The following is a 19,236-nucleotide window of genomic DNA, read 5'->3' as shown; positions in this document are numbered from 1 at the left end:
TTCACCGTGTGCCTTTTAAGTACTGTTAATGTACTTTCATGGTCACACTTTGCTTTAAGGGACATAAATAATGTAGCAGTACATGCTTACTTAATGCATTAAATAACCAGTAACTAAGTCTTAGTTTGTACTGACCCCATGCTTGTTCATCATTAATCAATTATGACAATTCATGTATTCCATTCAGGCACTATATTAGTTTAATTAGCTAATAATGGTAAGATTTCACTTGAGGGAACAGAAATAACTCATTTACTACTCAAGAACAAATCATGAACTAATATAGGTTTCCGCATGACATAATGAACTATCATGATTGATTAATGTTGAGTGAACGTATCAGTACTTAACTAACACTTGGTTCCTGATTAATGAATACATTAAGTAAGAGAGCACTACTGCATTATTCATGTCCCCCCAAGTTGAGTGTTACCGGTTTCATTGATGTCATGAGTTTCTCTTCCAGGTTTTACGTCAGTCTGGTGCCCTATGCTGCCTTAGATTGGCGCCAACCTGCCTACTCAGGTCCAAAGAAAAACTCATGTTTCTGGGGAAATAATCTCTACAGATTGTGTGAATCTGTGTAGGCGCTCTGTTTGATCACTTGTTCTTTTGCTCTGCTTGATATCATCTGTGGATACCATCAGAGGATTCCCTACCGGTCTCTGTAGGGAAACCCATGGCATGGTAGGAAGTGCTGGATTGCAGTACAGCCATTGGTTAGACCTTGATACAAGACATGAAACCATAAAGAATGTAATCTGTGTCACAACCTTCCTACACTGAATTTCAGTTTTGATACTGTCATTCAACACAGGCCATGCATGACAAAGATACTGATTATGCCGTATCTGATTGATACCAAGATCTACAGATATAGAGAGCAGTTTTGAGACGGCGCGTTTTGAAACAGCCATGCAAATCTAGGAATCCAAACAAAATTCTAAACTCAATTTGGTACTGTAAATTAATTTAGATAAACATTATTGATCTCAGGAGGAATTTCTTGGAAAAGTAATCCAGTCCCCAAAATATAGTTTGTCATAGTTTTATTTACAATAATGAGTGATTTTTTTTTTTATAGGGCCTATCATTACAATCATTGAGAATATAAAATGGTGAATGTAATATGGGTTTAACCGGGGTCAATGATGTCAGATTCTTGACGGTTGCCAATGTGCTTTATTTAATTTGCCTGAAGACTATAATAATTAAATTTCAAGGTTGAATATCTAGTTACTTCACACGGTGCTGTTTCTGCTCACCTGTTGTCATAGCTACCTAGAATTACCTCTTGTTTTTCAGCAGTATTGTAATTCTCAATTATCATGCTTATGTACTCAGTGGCAACATCATTAGATTCACCTACAGAGTACCAGTAAGGATTCACTTTTTCCTTCAGAGCCCTTCAAGTGTAAGCAAGTGCGTTCAGGTAAACCTTTCTGGGCTGCATTGTTATACTTGGCTCTTATTTTTACACTTGTAGCTTTCCCGTTAGCTTTAACGAGTCTAGCCATTTTCCGCAGACCTCTCTCAATAACGAGGTGTTTTTGCCCCACAGAATTGCAGCTGACTAGATGTTCGATGTTCTTTATAACATTCTCTGTAGACTTTCAACACTAGTGTGTGAAAATTGGTTGTGACTGTTCCTGAAATTCCAGAACCACCACATTTGGCAACAGCAATTACACCAGATTTGACATCACTTCTTAGCTTTTTTTTTAATGTTCAGTTGCATTATTAATGAAGCCTTACGCACTGTGTCTGTGTGCTGAATATACTCAGTTGCTATATAGCCATGTGTTGCTCGTGTGAAGTTATGCATTTTGTCTGCAGTAGGTCACAAGAAACAGGAGCACATTGTCTTAGAGGATGGGCTTAATCTTCATAGCCCATTGTGGTGAGGAAGAGTTTTATAATACATTTTCAGTTGACAAATAGTACAATATGAAAGCAAAACTGATCAATGGCAGATTCCTCTATAGTTCTTATTGGACTCTGCTTGAGATGATGCACACATCAGGCATGGAGGGGGGAGCCTTAAAAAGCCCCTCATGTAATTAAAACATTATACATAATCATTCTAATTGTGTTTTTGGATTTGGAGAATCAAAATAATCAGAATCCTTGAATTGGACAGGTTTCAGCAACCAAATGTTGAATGCAGGTTTTGTCAAGGCAATTTGACAGTAATTCCCCAAATGATTGTGAAGTGTGTTCATTTTGCAGTGAACTTTCATGCCTGCCTAATTTATTGTTGTTATTGTGATGCTCAAAAGTGATGAATATGTGTGACTGGTATAACTTCAGGAATTATTTAATAACAGAGCTCATGATACTGCTCAGGAAGTCTGTGTATATCTAAGGTATGTCTGATCCAGACAATGTAAGCACTGGTAACATATCTCTTTTGTATAGAACAGAGTTTCAAAACCCAGTTTTCAGGGATCCGCAGACAGTCCACATTTTTGCAGAAATTTGCAAAATTGTGGACTGTATGATGGGGAGCTGGGAACAAGCAAAAACGTGGACTCATTATTACTCTGCATGTGTACAGCAGGAAATATCTTCATACACATCCCATGTGCGAAGCACAGTGATGGAATTTTATCTTACAAAAAGATAAGAACCACAGTATCATAGAGGCAGTGATACCATGTGCTGTTGCGTTCATCTGGATAATGCTATCTGCTGCTAAATTGAAAGTGTGGCCCAGATCTTTACCAGAGGTACTAACATCTTTATTGGGATATCTTTGAAGTTCAAGCAGCTAGGCTTATGCAGTGTAAATAACACTGTATGCGGAAAATATGCAAAAAAATATATAATCATATTGGTTAGGTCTCACTTACAGGTTTTGTTCTACCTGCATTGTTTATCCTTTGTAAATGTCAGTTAGATGCTGTTTTTCTGTTTGGATTTGTAGCATGTGACTGTAAGCACATAGCAGGCCTGTCTCTATGTTGAGAGTGGAGTGCATGCTCTGATATTAATGATGCACCTTCCCTGGGGAATGCACAGTACAGAGGCAAAGTTATGAGTTGTAGGCTTTTTGTAGAGTTGTAGATTTTACCCAGAATTCCAATGTGACTTTGTTCTATGTGGAGAAAGGTCTGGTGTGCTTTTATTTGAATGCACCTTGACCCAAGTGTATTTTCATACACTTTCAAAGGGCCAAAGCAGTGATGACCCAGACACCTTGTAAATACAGAAGGTCCCTCTTCTTCATCTGTTAATTTCAAGGCAAAGTACTTCGTCTATCAAACTGCAGATAGTGATGACTCGGAATTTTGGTTCGAGTACATCAGATCCTTCAAAGCGTGTCACTGCAAGTCTCCAGTACTGGTCACATTTCCTTCCTCTCTGGGATTATTGTAGATAGCTGTAAGATGTTTTATTAAAGCAAAAGGTGTTTTTGCATGGTCCTTCACTCACGTCCAGCTTCTTAAAATTCAACACTCACAAACCACACTCCAGTGTCAAATACTTAAAGTGAACACTACATCAATGGTATTCAACTGGTTTGGTTTCAGGACCCATATCATTCCTTAGTCAATAAATCTTGATCCAGATTCACATTAACATTGAGGCAGGGTGGCAATGATAAAAGTTGTCGACCGGGGTGGGAATGAAGGCAGTAATACCTGTGAACCTTGATAACAGTACCAGCTGTCAACCAGGAGATGCTGATAATTATTATTTTTTTATTTTATCTCAATATTATATTTTTTAATGTTAAACTACACACTCCATGACCCACCAGATAAGAAACACTGCAGTACACAATGACAAAAACTTTCGAATGCAATTACAATAAAAATCAACCAACATGCTGTAGCAGACTCCGTTGGCCTCTGCAATTTTGCCTTTCAGCTAGATTGCGTGGGATAATTTTTAAGAAATCCATCTCGCATTATATTTTAATTACACTGATAGTTTAATCCGCTGATTTATATGGATCAATGACGTAGATCAAAGACGTGATGCCTTTTCTTGTTGGGAAGAGTACATGTCTTGGGGTTGAGGACTATACTCTGAATGTAGTTGGGATAAATGCGTTCATTTTAGGGGACAGCAGCGGTGTGAATGGTGATTAAACTCGTTTGTTCCAGTGCATAGCAGAAGCTATGATATAGTCATGGCAAAGGGAAGGGACTGTTTGTGCAAGACTGTTTAATCTGATCTCCTAATCAATGGGACAGGGGAACTATCTCAATGTATCCGACACCTGAAGATGACGCAATGGGGGTGAGACGTGGTGGGGAGATCACAGCATTATAAATTCTTTTTGTGTATTCCAAGTCAGCAGTTTGTGGTTCTATTTAAAGTTATAAATATCAATTTAATGAATAGAATAGTTACTTCATGAAGGACTTACATCACCAGTGAGAAGCTTGGGGATTTCCCCAAATGAGAAATGTTTTTAGAACCTAAATAACCTAGAAACCCGCAAACGGTTTCAGTCGTACAGTGTCTGTTTCAGTTCTCTGGGAAGCACCTCTACATAAGGAGCAGCAGCAAACTGGCTTCGGGAGACGTCACACACACACAAATCAATCGTCCATAATCAACCATAATGCACTATTAATTAAACATAACATTTTCTATCATAATCTCATTGATTTTAGTGACCAAAAAGTGGATTTTTTTTTCTCTTTCAAATCAAAAGTCAGAGGATGGATGGATGGATGGATGGATGATACTGGGTGTGGCGTTTGAGGAGGCGGAGCGTGAACTGCTCTGAGCCAAAGGCGCTGAGCTCTGGCAAGCCCTTGCACAAATTTAGTGCCAAATGCGCCACCGCATCTGTAAAGTCTTGAATGGGTTTGATTCATGCAGCTGGACCACAAGTCAAATACCAATATTCCACTTCATCTGCTTCCTGAAGTTAGATTTGAAGGAGGTCTGGTTCCCTTTAATAAACAAACACCAGGTCAAATTATGATTAAAGCACCTCCAGTGAAAAATAAACAGGGGAAGAGCAGTTCTGTTGAAGGCGAATGACATTCATTATGAGTGTTAAACGCGGAGCCAAACCAGCAGCACAGACAGTCATTCTGTGTGGCCTTTACCAAGGAAACAACAGACAGGGAAAATATAAGTCTCTCTGGCTTCATATTATAATTAAGAGCTGGTTACCAGTGACTGGAGGGGCTTTTGCCCTGGCTTTGTCCCCTCACCTTTAATCACTTCATTGTGATCACTGCAATTATCCACCGCCCAAAATGATTAAGTAATGCACTGAGTTTGCAGAATTACGCTATCTGCAAAGGAACTGGCAGGCTATACAAGCAGCTTATTTGATGTTTATTCCATTTTGTAAATTGACAGTAAAGAGAATGATAATGAATGCAATGAACCCTGGGATGGGTAGCAGGCAGTCTATACTTCCACGTATAGACTGCTTCACAGGCCCACAAATACACAGTGTGGAAGACGGACAGAAAGACTGATTGATGAATGCAATGACTGTAGGTCTGTGCAACTCTGCACACATCTCGCAGTACATTGGGTCACAACAGTTTTATGCATTTTGCAGAAATTATTAGTTTGTGTTTAATTGGGTTCTCAGGATTCTGATAGGAATATGAAGTGATAAAATGTGTAACAGCCTTTTCTAATTATGGTGATAATGTGTTTGTTGATGAGGTATTCGTTTATTTCCAAACTTTTTTGTTTCTTTTCACATGGCTGTAAATACTGTACTTTCAGTAATATAATAAAGTAAAGGCAGCCAACTTGTTCATATATATATATATACACACAGAATTCTGTCTCATTCACTGAGAGAACCAGGCTAGTTTGTATTTTTTTTTCTGCTATTTCTTGTACCAAAAGCCAAAAGGAAGAAATTACACTTCTGATAAAATGCCACCAGTGCTCAATTATACAGTAATAATATTATGGTTTCAGGTGATTGTTATTCACTATAAGGGAAAAAAAATGTCATGTATAGCCTTCTGGAATCATTGGAAAAATACCTTTTGGGAAATGAAATGCCAAGAGGAAAACTGTTTCCATGGCAGGACTGGGCACTAACCGGAATGAGTAAAAATGTGAAAAACCGTCGGATTTACAGGTAACATCAAAGCAAAGCTAAACTTCAGTCAAGTATAGACAACTATTTATGTCTGATATGTTTGTCTTTCAGAAGAGTTACTGGGATTAATTCATATTCTGTAGTTCTGGATTGTTCTCTACAGACCCAACCATGTCTGCTCCGCTACCCTAAATCATCCCAGCCAGCCAAGGAGGCAGGAAAAGTCCCAGTGTTCCCAGAACACATACCAATATAAACATCCACAGGAAAATCCTGTCTATGACCATCGCCACATACTTCCAGTCTTCTTTCACCTGAGGGGGGGCAGATGAGACAGAATTATCATTTTCATATCCCATGGTGATTCTCACCTGCCTCCAATTTTCTCACTTAATTGTCTGGTCATGAATGGTTGGTTCTTTTTCTCCCCAGGATGCTGCATGAATGATAATTTGTTGATGCCTGTCACTCACTGGTCCTTTGAAGTCCAGTGAACCCTGTTCCCATTTATTTCCCAACCTTGGCCAGTTAAGGTTCCTTCAGGAACTGCTTGTAGCGCATGTGTTCCAGGGGTAACGGGAACATGAAGCGGGCTGCAGGTCCAACATTAGCAGCTTTTGCAGTGAAAAGCCAGCATCTCCAGAGGAATTCAAAGCATTTAAGCTGAACGGGCCTGACTATCGTACTGTTCTTGTGCTTTAATTCATATTTTATTGAATATTACTTCTGATTTACATGTAATGATGTGAAGCCCTGAAGCTCCACCCTAGGGAGAGACGCAGTGGGAAAACTATGTAAATGTTAAAGCTAATATTTTACTTGAGGGGGCACCAATACTTATTAGCAACTCAGTTACTACTGGAGTATGCAAACCATGCACCTTCTGATAAATGATGCATCGCGATTCATTAATGATGAGCAAACATGAGATCAGAATTTCACTTGTGTTATTCATTACTTTGTCCTTCAGTAGTTCCTTCTGTAGGTTCCTTCAGTGGTTCACAAATATGTACAGAATTAACAGATATAGTAACTGCCTGGGATAAACGATGCGTCATGGTTCCTTAATGATGAACAAACAAGAGCAGCATTTCACGTTATTCATTCTTTGTTCTTTTAGTGGCTCCTTCTCAGTACTTCAAGAGAATTAACAGATATAGTAACTGCTGGAGATTCATTAATGATGAGCAAACATGAGATCAGTATGTAACTAAGACTTAGTTTCTGGTTACGTAATACAAAAGTAATAGCATAATACCACATTATCTGTGTCTCAAGTGTTACCAGGTTAAAGGTACCTGTTGGTGACCAGATAAAGATCTTTATAAGAAGATAGTTGGTATCACTCTGGTTAAGGGGCTGGACCAATGAGCTGAACTACTGGCTTGTGTGTTTTCAGCCATAAAGCCACTTTGCTCATCTTTGCTTAGTTGGCTGAAAGTCCTTTCGCAGTTTAAATCATCAACGATACTTTCTGCTGAGTTGAATGTTCCTCCTCTGCACCATAATGTTAGACTAGACGTAGAATTAACTCCTTAATAAAAAAAAAGTTGCACAAGTTCTGCAGGTTTTAAGTACATCCAGTAAGTCGTTAGACAGCAATGAATGGATTCCAAGAGGAATCAATCCTGTTGTAATCCTTCAAGACCTTGATACGTTTTTGTAGAACATTTATTTCCCAATTTCACAGTAACTCGTAACATTTCTCAAGGGCCTTGATTATTTTAAGCACCCTAATCAAGTTTCAAAAGAATGATGAAGGAGATTTTTCATTGGGTATTACAGATGAGGTTAATTTGGATTTAAAGACTACAAACTGTCAAAGAATTACCCTCTAACATGAGCTTGTTTTCCAACACTGCTATGTTAATTTAAAAATAACATTTAGAACACTTTTCTGACTCATATTCACTAGCAGCACTTCATTTCTCTCGCTTGAGAGTCTACACCATGCGATAATGTAGTTGTTACTTGTGAAATGTCAGATGGCCATCATTTAATGGCACTGTTAATTAACTGCCCCCTTACAGTGTTGAAACTTCATTTATGCAGCTATTTTTAAAGGAGCTTGCTCATGTTCTATATATAAAATGAAAGGGAAGCTAAGAGAATTCCATTGTTAGAATGTTATTAATATATTTTAGAACAACAACAAGAGTAATAATAATAATAATAATAATAATAATAATAATAATAATAATAACAATCCTGTACAAAAGAAGAAGAAATAGTGTCCAAATGTTACTCTAAAAATCCAAAATCTTTCTTACTTACAGAAAAGTCTGCATCCTCAGCTCTTAGGTGGTCTGCAATATACTGGATGCCCTCAATGGCCAGTTCCATGGATGGAGACATCACCAGAAGAGGTTGTTCCTTGATCCCAGTTTCTGTGACGGGCCTGGTGGATGGCACTGATAATTCAAGCGGACCCTGGCATCTGCAGAGGGTCTGGATGCTGCAGGACGTCTCCATCTGGGAGGTGGACCGGCTGGGCTTGGAACTGCCCCGGCCATTGCTGTGCGAGCACTCGTCCCTGAGGCAGCAGTACTGGATGCTCCTTGAGCGGCACAGTGCAGGACCCTGGGGGAGATCCCGCTCATCGTCGGGGTACTGGACGCTCAGCGAACGCAGCTTGTGGGGAGCGTGGGGCACCTCCAGCGGGAAGTGGTGCACGGGGGCTTTCGGAGGATCCTCGAGGAGAACAGAGTACTGGCTAGAGGGAGATGCACATAGCAGTGGTGTCCTGGGCACAGTGTGACTGTCCAGGGGAAAACCCAAGTTTGAGGACGTTGAGGTGGCCAGAACATCTGGGCTGTTACAGACTGTGTCAGGGGACGGTCGTGGGGACTCCATTCTGGGCCAGAAGATTGGTGAGCTACGTCTCCTGTGCATCATCTCTATCAGCTTCTTGCAGTTTTTTTTTACAGTGGATGGGCGCTTCATGAAGAGGATCCGTGGTACCAGGTCCAGGAAGACCCTTCGGACCCAGTGCGGCATGGTGTGTGTGCGGGGAGAGCGGTGATGCACGTTAAGCACGAAAACGGTGATGATGATGGAGAGGGTGACGAAGATCATGGTGAAGAGCAGGTATTCTCCGATGAGTGGGATTACCAGAGAGGTAGATGGGATGATCTCTGTTATGAGGAGGAGGAAGACTGTGAGGGAGAGTAGGACCGAGATGCAGAGGGTGATCTTCTCGCCACACTCTGAGGGCAAGTAGAAGACCAGGACAGTCAGACAGGAAATGAGCAGACAGGGAATGATGAGGTTGATGGTGTAGAAGAGAGGCAGCCTTCGGATGATGAAGGAGTAAGTGATGTCTGGGTAGATCTCTGTGCAGCACTCATACTTCTTGATGTTGTAGGTGCCCACAGCATTCACGATGACCCACTCCCCGCTCTCCCAGTAGTCCATTTGGTCCACGTTACTGGCCATGCTTATCAAGTCAATCTTAGCCTTATCATAGGTCCAGGAGCCGAACTTCATAGTGCAGTTCTGCTGGTCAAAGGGGAAGAAAGTGACATCTATGCTGCAGGAGCTTTTATAAATGGCAGGGGGTGTCCACTTAATCCTGCCATCGTGGAAGAGGTGGGCCTTGGTCAAATGGGTCACAGCAAAATCTCCATCAGCACTGAGGAAACAAAAACACGAATCACTCATGGCCGCTGTTGCTGCCTCTCAGGAAAAGATACTTTAATGTAGCTCGACATTTACATTAAGAATATGCATAGACAGGCGTATCTCCTCTGTTTAAATAGTACTTTAGCACTGTATTATGTATAATGAATGTATGAATTATAGTGGAGCATCAACATGATGTCTTTTAAGACAATTATAATAGGTGGTTACATCAAAAATGACAACAATCAAGTCTCATAACACCCAGCTGCCATATTCTGATTGGCTGCAGCCTGAAGTGTAATAACAACACAGGCTATATAAAATATAACTCTGTAATCATGCATACTTATTGTAGAGGACAATGTCCGGCCTCCAGATCAGCTCAGATGGGATGCGGATGGACGTGACGTTGTCGTATTCGTCTGGATTCCATCGGAGTTTGTAATCATTCCACTCCTGTCATGAAACATGGTGCGACGATGTGAAAGATGACGGTCCCTCCAGGACAGCGAGGCGGGTGGAGACAGTCGGCCCACCTACCTGCTTCACCCAGACATTGGTGGTCATCATCTGGTTCTTTTCATCCTGTGGATAAACACATAATCTAAACCAATTTGCACAACGACCATAACAATTAAGAATTTGTCTTTGCTTAGTGCATGTTATTCCTAGGAAAATTCAGATTGTTTAGGTAAAAAGCAATGAACAAGTTTTTTGTGAGGAATGAGTATGTGAGGAAATGCTTGCTTGATTTTGGTACTGAATGCTGTAATTTTCCTTTGAAAGAACTGTTTAAGTGTCCCAAAAATAGCTGCCTGTAAGACAGTAGAAATGAAACATGTCATACCATCTTCGCTCCATAATGCAAATCCTTTTTTAAAATCGTTGTCATTGGCCCATGGCTCAGAATTTACACAAACGTATTACAAGATGGAAAATGATACCACCATGGGATAGGGTAACCTTTCAAGTGTGTGTGCTTGTGCGAAAAACATTCATGAGATGCTAAAGAAATAAATAAAGAAGCCCTCTGGAGGGGGAGAAGTCAGAGACGAGGCTTTCCATATATCGGCGGTGAATGTCTTAACGTGCTATAAGCAGCTTGGCACGAAAATCGGACTGTCAAGAAATAAGTTTTAGGGCTTAGATGATAATTGCATGATGCTATCTTTAGCGGTTTATTTTTTTGAAATTATATAAATGTCACTGAACAATAATGTATAAAATACAGATGACAAAGGCAATAAAACTCAGCAAATGAGGAAAATGCAAACTGAATGAAGGAAAGACCTATGGCGTGAATTCTGGAGGAATTCAGTATTTTTAAGATACATTGGTTTGTGGTTTAACAAGTGAAACTTATAGAGTATTGCATGTTAAATTCTAAGAAATTGTATTTCTTCCTTGAAAGGTCTCAGGTTTTGTTTGCTCGCTCACTCACACCAAATATTTTCCCATGAGTCATATTTCCAGCTTTGTGGTTTAGACTGGGAAGCAGACTATTCAACAAACTGCCTTTTATATGAAGTGAAATAAAAACTATGTGTAGTACTTCTGCTTCCTGAATGGTATGTCTGACCACACAAACTAACTATCCTGACACGACACCCTGCGTAAGAAAGGAAATCGACTCAAACTGTTTATTGAATTTGAAGGACCCTTCCTGCACGTTCAAGGTTGGCGGTTGTAGAATCTCACCACGTCAATAAGCTGGGCGATGGACAGGCCGAAGCGGACCAGCACCACGTCTGAGATGTTTGCGACGGGCCGTGACAGCTTGTTGTAGTGAACGAACAGGGTGTTCAGGAGACGTTCCTCAGCATGGGCTCGGATCCTGGAGCTACAGACTGCAACGAAGACGAAGAACAAGACCCGTCCATAATCAACGGTGACGAAACAGGGACGAAAATCCACCCCCCATAAACACATGCCCCCCCCCCACCCAATATTGGTGGGGACATTTTCCTGCCATCCATACCAACATCTACACCTTTGCAGACACCTTTTACACTATTGGGATCCTAATGTCACTGCTCCCCTCCCCTCCCCCCCCACCCCGATAATCTTGGGCCTGGCCGTCAGATTAGTTCTGGAGGCCACACTGCACCAGACTTCCAGAACATTAAGGCTGCCTGTGAATCGCAGTTTAAGCAGTCTCACAGCTCAGCCTTACAGTCCTCACCCCTGTCCTCCAATCACAAAGCCATAACTCTGTATCATTCTGTACCTTCTTATTCTTATAATACCATTTGTTACACTTTCAAATGCTCTTGTATCTGGGAAAGTGTTCATGCAAATCCTCAAACCGCTACTGACTTTTAAATCCATCCCTTGTTGTAGCTGAGTTCATTTATCATTTATGGAAAGGGATTTCTACAGCCTCTCAACTGCTCAGTAGTCCATAGAGGTATACATGCATTTATTTATGTTTTCTGTGTATTGTGTGCGTAGCATGTGATGAGCATGTTGTTCGGTAGGTTGCAACAAGATGGATGTGCTGTGACATGTTGAACACGTTCTGACTTGCTGCAGACTTCCTGCTGTTGGTGGTTTCCGGCATCAGTTACCTTTACATTTACATATTTATTGGTCGCATTCTCCCAAAGTAACATACAAGTGAGGCAGATAGCACATTAGAAATATACATGGTGTTGAGGAGTCACCTAGGCATAAATGAAGCTAGACTGAGCTTCCAATGAATGGCTGGCACTAATGCAAACAGTATTGGAGCAGGAGCTACACAACAACTTCTAACAAAGCAGAGCACTCAAATTTCATCAAAGGTTTGGAGTGAGATTACATCTGTTAGGGGCCCAGCGTGTGTCTCACAGTCAATGCGCCACATTTTACAGCCATGCCTACTGCATCCATCACATCTTCTTCCACTTCCACCTTGTCTGCACTCCATGCGCGCATCCATGTAGTAACGTGCTTGCAGGGGGATCACATGTAACATTTTAGAATTTATCCAGAAACAACAAATGCTATTTTATGATTGGTTGATATGTGGTTATTAACTCTGTATAACTCCACCCCGTATGCTTACAGCTCGCCCATTAATTCCATATAACAGGAGACCTTGGTGGGCGTTTCGCCTTACTTCTCAGCGTGAGAAACAGAAGGTGTGCATGCGAGTGTGCGAACGGGTTGAAATGCTTGTGTCTGACGGTCTTTGTGTGAGACTTGAGAGCCCTGCAAAGCAAAGAAATGAACACGACTATTCAATGGCCCAATATGCAACCTTAAGAACATTCTGGAAATGTAAAGAGGCATCAGGATACTTAAAGGCAAGTTAAAGCTGAGATCTGTTCAGCTGAGTATATAGTGAACATTTGATAAATATAATGTGGTTCAGGCTCTGACAATTGTTAGAAAGATATTACAGTTAACTGATCTATTCTTGTCTTTATAGCATTTCAGTAACATGGAACCCCAAAGACACTGATTTCGAGTGTACTGTGTAACCTTAAAAAAAGATCTTTGTTCTGGTCTATGCCTCATTAGGGACCACTGATCAGTCATCCACGAGTTATAGAAATGGTATCTATTTGTCGGATGACTGTTGTCAAGGAAACAACTTTGAAATAGATTGATAAAGCCAGTCATCCAATATATAGGTGTACCAACACCAACTGTTTTCTTTACGTGATGTAGGATGCTTCATTGGTCACTGGAAAATAATTTATAAGAGACACTTGAGAAGTAGCATCGCTTCCAGGGTGTTCCTCTGCCTTGGGCCCTGTATTAGCCCCCTGGCCCCCATGAACCTATACTGGATTAGTAGATATGGAATATGAACTTGAGAACTACTTCATTTATGACCAAGAATGCTTGCATAAAGATTTTTGAGTGCATACCGTAGTATAGTATCAATCCAGGTAAACACAAAAACCAAATAAATAAAAATAAATTAACCTGGAAAAATGATATAATTCCAGCACATTTATTATATTTATTTTCGTAGTTCTTTGCTTGCATTCTCTCTTGTTGGTGTCCTCTGTGAAATTCCTATATTCTGAGGCAAGGTATCTGAATGTCAGGCTGTCTCTGGGGAGTAAGAGATCTTGTATGATTCACCAGAAGAGCTACAGCTGGGTAGGTTACAGCTGATTCGCCACTTCGGAGACCTCTGCTTGGAGCTTATCTAATGGAGGTCCAAACACACCCACTTTTGGGAACCTCTGTTGATGCAGGAAAATGAGAAAGTTGGAGACAAAAAAACATGACAACAGCTTCAGTCAAAAAGGGCATCAGCTTGCTGGGACTCGGGTGGTTTTGCCAGAAATGTGCCTCATTTTTAGCCACCAGCTTAGCTGATCTTACGACATGATTCTAGGTGGACGACTCTAAATTTAGAAACCAACCTTGTCACTGTCACTGACCTCCAGATTTTTCTGATCGAGCCGTTTCCTATTTCGGCTCCTTATTCATTACACTTCAGCTGTTTATTATCCATTAAGAGGGAGACGGTACAACAACAACAAGCTGCTTTGACAGGTAATATTACATCATTAAGTGCGATCACTAGCCTGATTCCAGTAGGCAGTGATAATGATCGCCGCCATTATCGTTACCATCACCATCCAATTGTTTGCAAAAAATCGATACGTTATATAGCTAGGGTCTTTAAGTTATGTGTTTTAATGTGTATAATCGAAAAACACATGACACATCTCAAGGACGTGGAGATGTGACTGCATGCAGACTCAGAGGATGCAATGATAGGGCTAGGAAAATATGATTTTCAGGCTTTTAAATATTTAAATAGCACATATAATCTATATTGGCATCACATTCAGGGTGCACCCTAGCCTTGTACCCTAGGCCGTCCCTCTGCAACCCTGGCCAGTAAATGGATGGATGGATGGATGGATTATTTTTTTCTCTTGTGAGACATCATGCCTATTAGCAGATGAAAATAATTACAGTGAGGTTAGGAAAGTGTAGAATGTTAGATTTTAAGGGCTAGAGGATTCAAGATTCACGAGGTTTACTCATCGCGTACACACGCAGCATGTAGTTTAATGTAGCCCTGGTCACTCAGCAGCTGTGCATGATAAGAGAATAATAAAATACAGAAAAATAACAATATAAAATAAAAATATATGAAATATGTTCACCCAGAGGACATAAACATGGACCAGTTCACAGTCTTTGGAAAGGTTTGAAAATATCTGCATGAAAACTGATGATCAGAGTGAATTTTTGCTATTTGCTACAATGTTACTCAATGAGTGTCAGATTAATTCAACATTTAACTAAATAATTAAAATAGAAGTAAACTCTTGAATTCAGGGCAAGAAAAAAAGAATATTTGTGCTTGACTTTCACTGGCTTTTTTGTTTCGCAATTTAACGGGCAGAACAAACTCTTCTGAAAGATAATAAGAGGAAATCCCCAACATTTCACTGATATCTGGATGTGCTCGAGGAGCAGTACGGTAGAATGTTTGCTTCCTCTTCCCTCCGCAGATTCCTCTTCTCATGAAACAAGAAGTCATTTGCTGTCAATAACTGTGCAAAAGATATTTTTTTAAATGCATTTATCCATTAATAATAATTAATGGGTACATAGATATATACTCACAGAATCACAATAAGTTATATTATAAGTTATAGCAATTTATCATGTAAAAGGCTATTTTTTTTCCAGAAAATGTACGTTTTCCCTGATTTATAACCCTACATGTGAAATTACAAGCTTTATTTTTATGTCCAGCAAGTGAGATGAAAACCCTAAGTGTCATCACAACTGTCTCAGGGTTGCATCATGTGTGTATATATATATATATATATATATATGTATGTATGCATCATTTATGCATGTTCATGTGCCTGTCAGTGTAAACTAAATTACATCCAGGCCGGCATTTCACATGCAAGTAGAAATTTAAAAACCAGTTTTAAAAGATCACCAGTTTGATTAACAGAATTATACATGGATTATTTTAATGTATTTTTTTTCATATTATATATTTGTTATGAATAACTTCAGAAGTAATACAACGCAAATAATTTAAGATTATATCTGGAGAGAAAAATAAGTGAAAATGTGTCTTACATCTGTCTACCATAAATACATGTTTAGCTATAACAGCATGGTTTGTGTTTGAACTGAATACTAGAGTTAAAACATAAGAAAGCAAGAACCAAAGAATGAGATCAATGATAAACTGTTGCATTTTAATTAATCAATTTCTTTCTTTTTGTTTTCCATTTTTTTATTATTTACTGTTTAACTGTATCTTTACTGTATTACTGTTCCAATTTACTCCTGATATCCTGTACACTCATTGATCTCTGAAGATAACAGTTCAGTACTAAACCGGTCATTGAAGTTTATTTACATGTTTTTGAAAGCTTCCTTAAAAAGAAATTTCTAGGTCTGACCTTCAGCATTTTGTATTAATGAACAACACCTGAACTGCGGATATTAGCAAACCAGAAATTCTTTTCCCTAGTTGCACCATTTTTGTTGCATTTATTACTATATAAATAACACATTTATGATCGTACAGTAATGAGGTTTTTTGTTTGCAAATTATGCTATAATGGAAGTTGTTCTGAAATTTCATGAGTTAATAAATATTGAAACAACGCTACAGTATATTCAATCAGCGTACTTCTTTGACAGATCAGAAGTTAAGCTAAAGGTCAATTAAGTGTGGTTCAGTATGCTGATTGGTCCAGAAATTAATAAAGGTGTATTTTTTACAGTTTGTTTATGATTAACTCAGAGATACACCTTAGAATTGACCAGTCAACATTAATGTTGGTAACTGCCAACACTTGTAACTGCAATGATTTTTGCTTATTAGAATACATAATAGTTGAATAAGTAAATGAAAACCACCGGCTGTAGACAAACATGAACTACAAAACAACAGAACATAGCTTGGACAGTATATACCAGCACAATGCATGTACTGTAGCAACACAGTGGATAAAGAACATGGACTGTATATTCTAGCACAGTGGACAAAGAATCTGAACCATATATACTATTACAGTGGATATAGAAGGTCACTGTGCATACCAGGAGAGTGGATAAAGAACCTGCAATGCATTGACAAGCGCAGTGGAAAAAGAACCTGCATTGAATATACCAATGCAGTTGAAAAGAACCTGCACTTGTATATACCAGCGCAGTTGATAAAGAACCTGCATTGTATATACCTGTTCAGTGGATAGTGGACAAATGAATGAATTAATGTTACATGTATATAGTACTTTTCAAAACACCCAAAGTGCTTTACAGAACCAGTGGGGAGCCACTGCAACTACCACTGTGTAGCCCCCACCTGGATGATGTGACGGCAGCCATTCTGCGCCAGTACACTCACCACACAGTAGCCAAGGTGGCGAAGGGGCAGGAGAGATTTCAGCACTTAGATATAGGGGATGATTAGGAGGTCAGATTTTGATAAGACCACAGTGGCCAATTTTAGCCAGAACATCGGGGTACCTCAGTAGGTAAAGAACCTGCACTGTATATACCAGCAATGTGGATAAAGAATGTTCACTGTATATACCAGTACAGTGAATAAAGAATCTGCTATTTTAATACCAGCACACTGGATAAAGAACCAGCTCTGAATATACCAGCACAGGAGATAATGAACCTGCACTGTATACACCAGTACAGTGGATAAATAGCTTGCTCTGTATGTTCTAGCACAATGGGTAAAGTACCTGCATTATATATATATATATTTCTGACTGCTCTTTTTGAAAGTATCAATTTCGTTGTACCTGCTGTGTACAATGACAATAGAGTCATTCTGTTTTATGTCAACATAATAGAAAATTAACCCACTCTGCACATGCCAACTCAGCAATCTGTACCTACAATGCAGGAATCAGCTTTGTACAGTTACAAAGTGTTCAGTTTATGTATTAAAATCCTAAGGATGCACTTTATAATCTGAATTGCAAAAAATAATAAAAACAAAAAATCTAATCGGCACTGCAATTGCTTATCCAGTACAGGACTGAAGCCCCTGTTTGAAATTGTTTTTAAACAACTGCAATTTGTAAATTCCAGTGCCACTAACTTATAATAAGGCATTTTCAAACAAGTTTACAAATTTATATAATTCAGTACATGCCAGGATCACTTCCCTGCTGTTTATAGATCATTTTCCTTGTTTTGCAATATGTATGTATGTAAATTCCATACTGCAGTGAGCATTCAGTACATACATTATAAGTGTAGAATGACAAATAAATACAGCGAAGGAAACATGTTCAGAACGGATGTTTGTGAGGTCAGGCGGGTCTCTCACCGGGCGAAAGACGCAGGGAGGTAAGGAAGCTCAGCAGGTGGAAGCACCTGACAACAGGCATCCTTAGCGGGCACATGGCTTCACCTTGGAGCTCACCTCCAGCCGCCTGGTGGGTTGGGGTCTTCCCTGCAGTCCCGCTCTCAGGTGTCGCCGGCTTCACTTAGCATCCCCGTTTTCCCGGCAGCAAGCGCTCCAGTCCACTTTCGCGGGGAAGCAAAATACGAACAAAGGGATGAAAGTAAAAGTCGGAGATCTATATGCAAGTCGAGCGTGGATGCGATTTGGCAAAGGGCACGTGAGCGTGACCTCCGTCCTGATCAGCTCCCCACCCTGCCCGATCCGTCCTCCTGCTCATCGCCTTCGCCCAGGCTGAGCTGGTCCAACCCCAGGGGAATCACCTCTCACAGTTTCTTAACTTAATGATCAGAATTTCTGCTGTGGCTCTATCCAGAGTAGCCTGTGAATCCTCTCCCCCCGTCCAATCTGCTATCTCTTTCTCTCTCTCTCTCTTTTTCCCTCTCTCACTTGCTCCCTCTCCCCTAACCAATTCAGATGCCTCCAATACTGTGGCGAGTAGCTGTGATAATGTGGTAAAGAATTTTGGAGAGCTGTGTCTGTGTGTGTCTGTGTGTGTGTGCGTGTGTGGTGTGTGCGTGTGCGTGAGTGAAAATCCGTGTGTTTCTATTTATTAATGAGACTGTGGATCGATTGCTTATGGCAGTAATATCTTGTTTTGAAAGTCAGAGTTTCCCTGATGTTAGCCATTTAGTCTGCTTCTCCTGTATGGGGGTACATTTGTTACATCGGTGCATGTTATTTATGAAAACTTTCGCAGCAGAAACAAATGTCTTCATTTTAAAATATATTAAAACATACCATGATATAATAGCACTGTGTTGGCAGATTTGAGAGCCTTCTCTAAGGTATGACATAATCTATTCCCATATTACATCATCAAAAAGAATGCATTGATATTCCACGGGGATACCCTTCAACAAAGAGTGTATAAATTCTAGAATCAGCCGAATATTGATTTTTAAAATCAAAGTGTTCAGTGTAAAAATGGAATGAACCTATAAAAATGGAACCTGTGCCTATATAAAAAAGATTTTCTTAATGCTGTTCTAAAGAAATCTTACAAAGTATGAGTATTTGTTTTTGCCAGACATACAGGTAGTTGCTTATTTAGGAAGGTGTGTATTGTATTTTAAACTTGTTAGCTTGAATGCAGTAAATGTTTAATTTCTTTAAATAATTTTTTTTTATAGCATTCTCCCCAACAAAGGACTAA

General features: G+C 39.8%; 1 protein-coding gene across 1 annotated transcript; it reads right to left on the bottom strand.

The window, feature by feature from the left end:
• Positions 1-4,819: 4,819 nt before the first annotated feature.
• chrna4b (cholinergic receptor, nicotinic, alpha 4b) lies at positions 4,820-18,696 on the bottom strand. The gene is made up of 6 exons (XM_049017992.1): positions 17,946-18,696; positions 11,360-11,508; positions 10,202-10,246; positions 10,008-10,117; positions 8,315-9,671; positions 4,820-6,354 (listed from the first exon to the last, which is right to left on the bottom strand). Exons 1-6 carry the CDS (start codon positions 18,019-18,021, stop codon positions 6,229-6,231), a joined length of 1,863 nt encoding a protein of 620 aa, XP_048873949.1. The 5' UTR covers positions 18,022-18,696; the 3' UTR covers positions 4,820-6,228.
• Positions 18,697-19,236: the final 540 nt, after the last annotated feature.

This window comes from Brienomyrus brachyistius, chromosome 6 (genome assembly GCF_023856365.1).
Source record: "Brienomyrus brachyistius isolate T26 chromosome 6, BBRACH_0.4, whole genome shotgun sequence".
Lineage (NCBI taxonomy): Eukaryota > Metazoa > Chordata > Actinopteri > Osteoglossiformes > Mormyridae > Brienomyrus > Brienomyrus brachyistius.
Note: the sequence above shows the minus strand (reverse complement) of the source record. Positions and strands in the feature narration are given on the sequence as shown.

What these genes read in the sequence shown, in the direction of transcription:
- chrna4b (XM_049017992.1), bottom strand. Translation starts at nt 18,021, where the DNA reads ATGTGCCCGCTAAGGATGCCTGTTGTCAGGTGCTTCCACCTGCTGAGC. An exon ending in CTCCCTGCGTCTTTCGCCCG is followed by an intron (nt 11,509 to 17,945) that starts GTGAGAGACCCG and finishes TCTTCGTTGCAG; the next exon opens with TCTGTAGCTCCAGGATCCGA. An exon ending in CCAATGTCTGGGTGAAGCAG is followed by an intron (nt 10,118 to 10,201) that starts GTAGGTGGGCCG and finishes GTTTCATGACAG; the next exon opens with GAGTGGAATGATTACAAACT.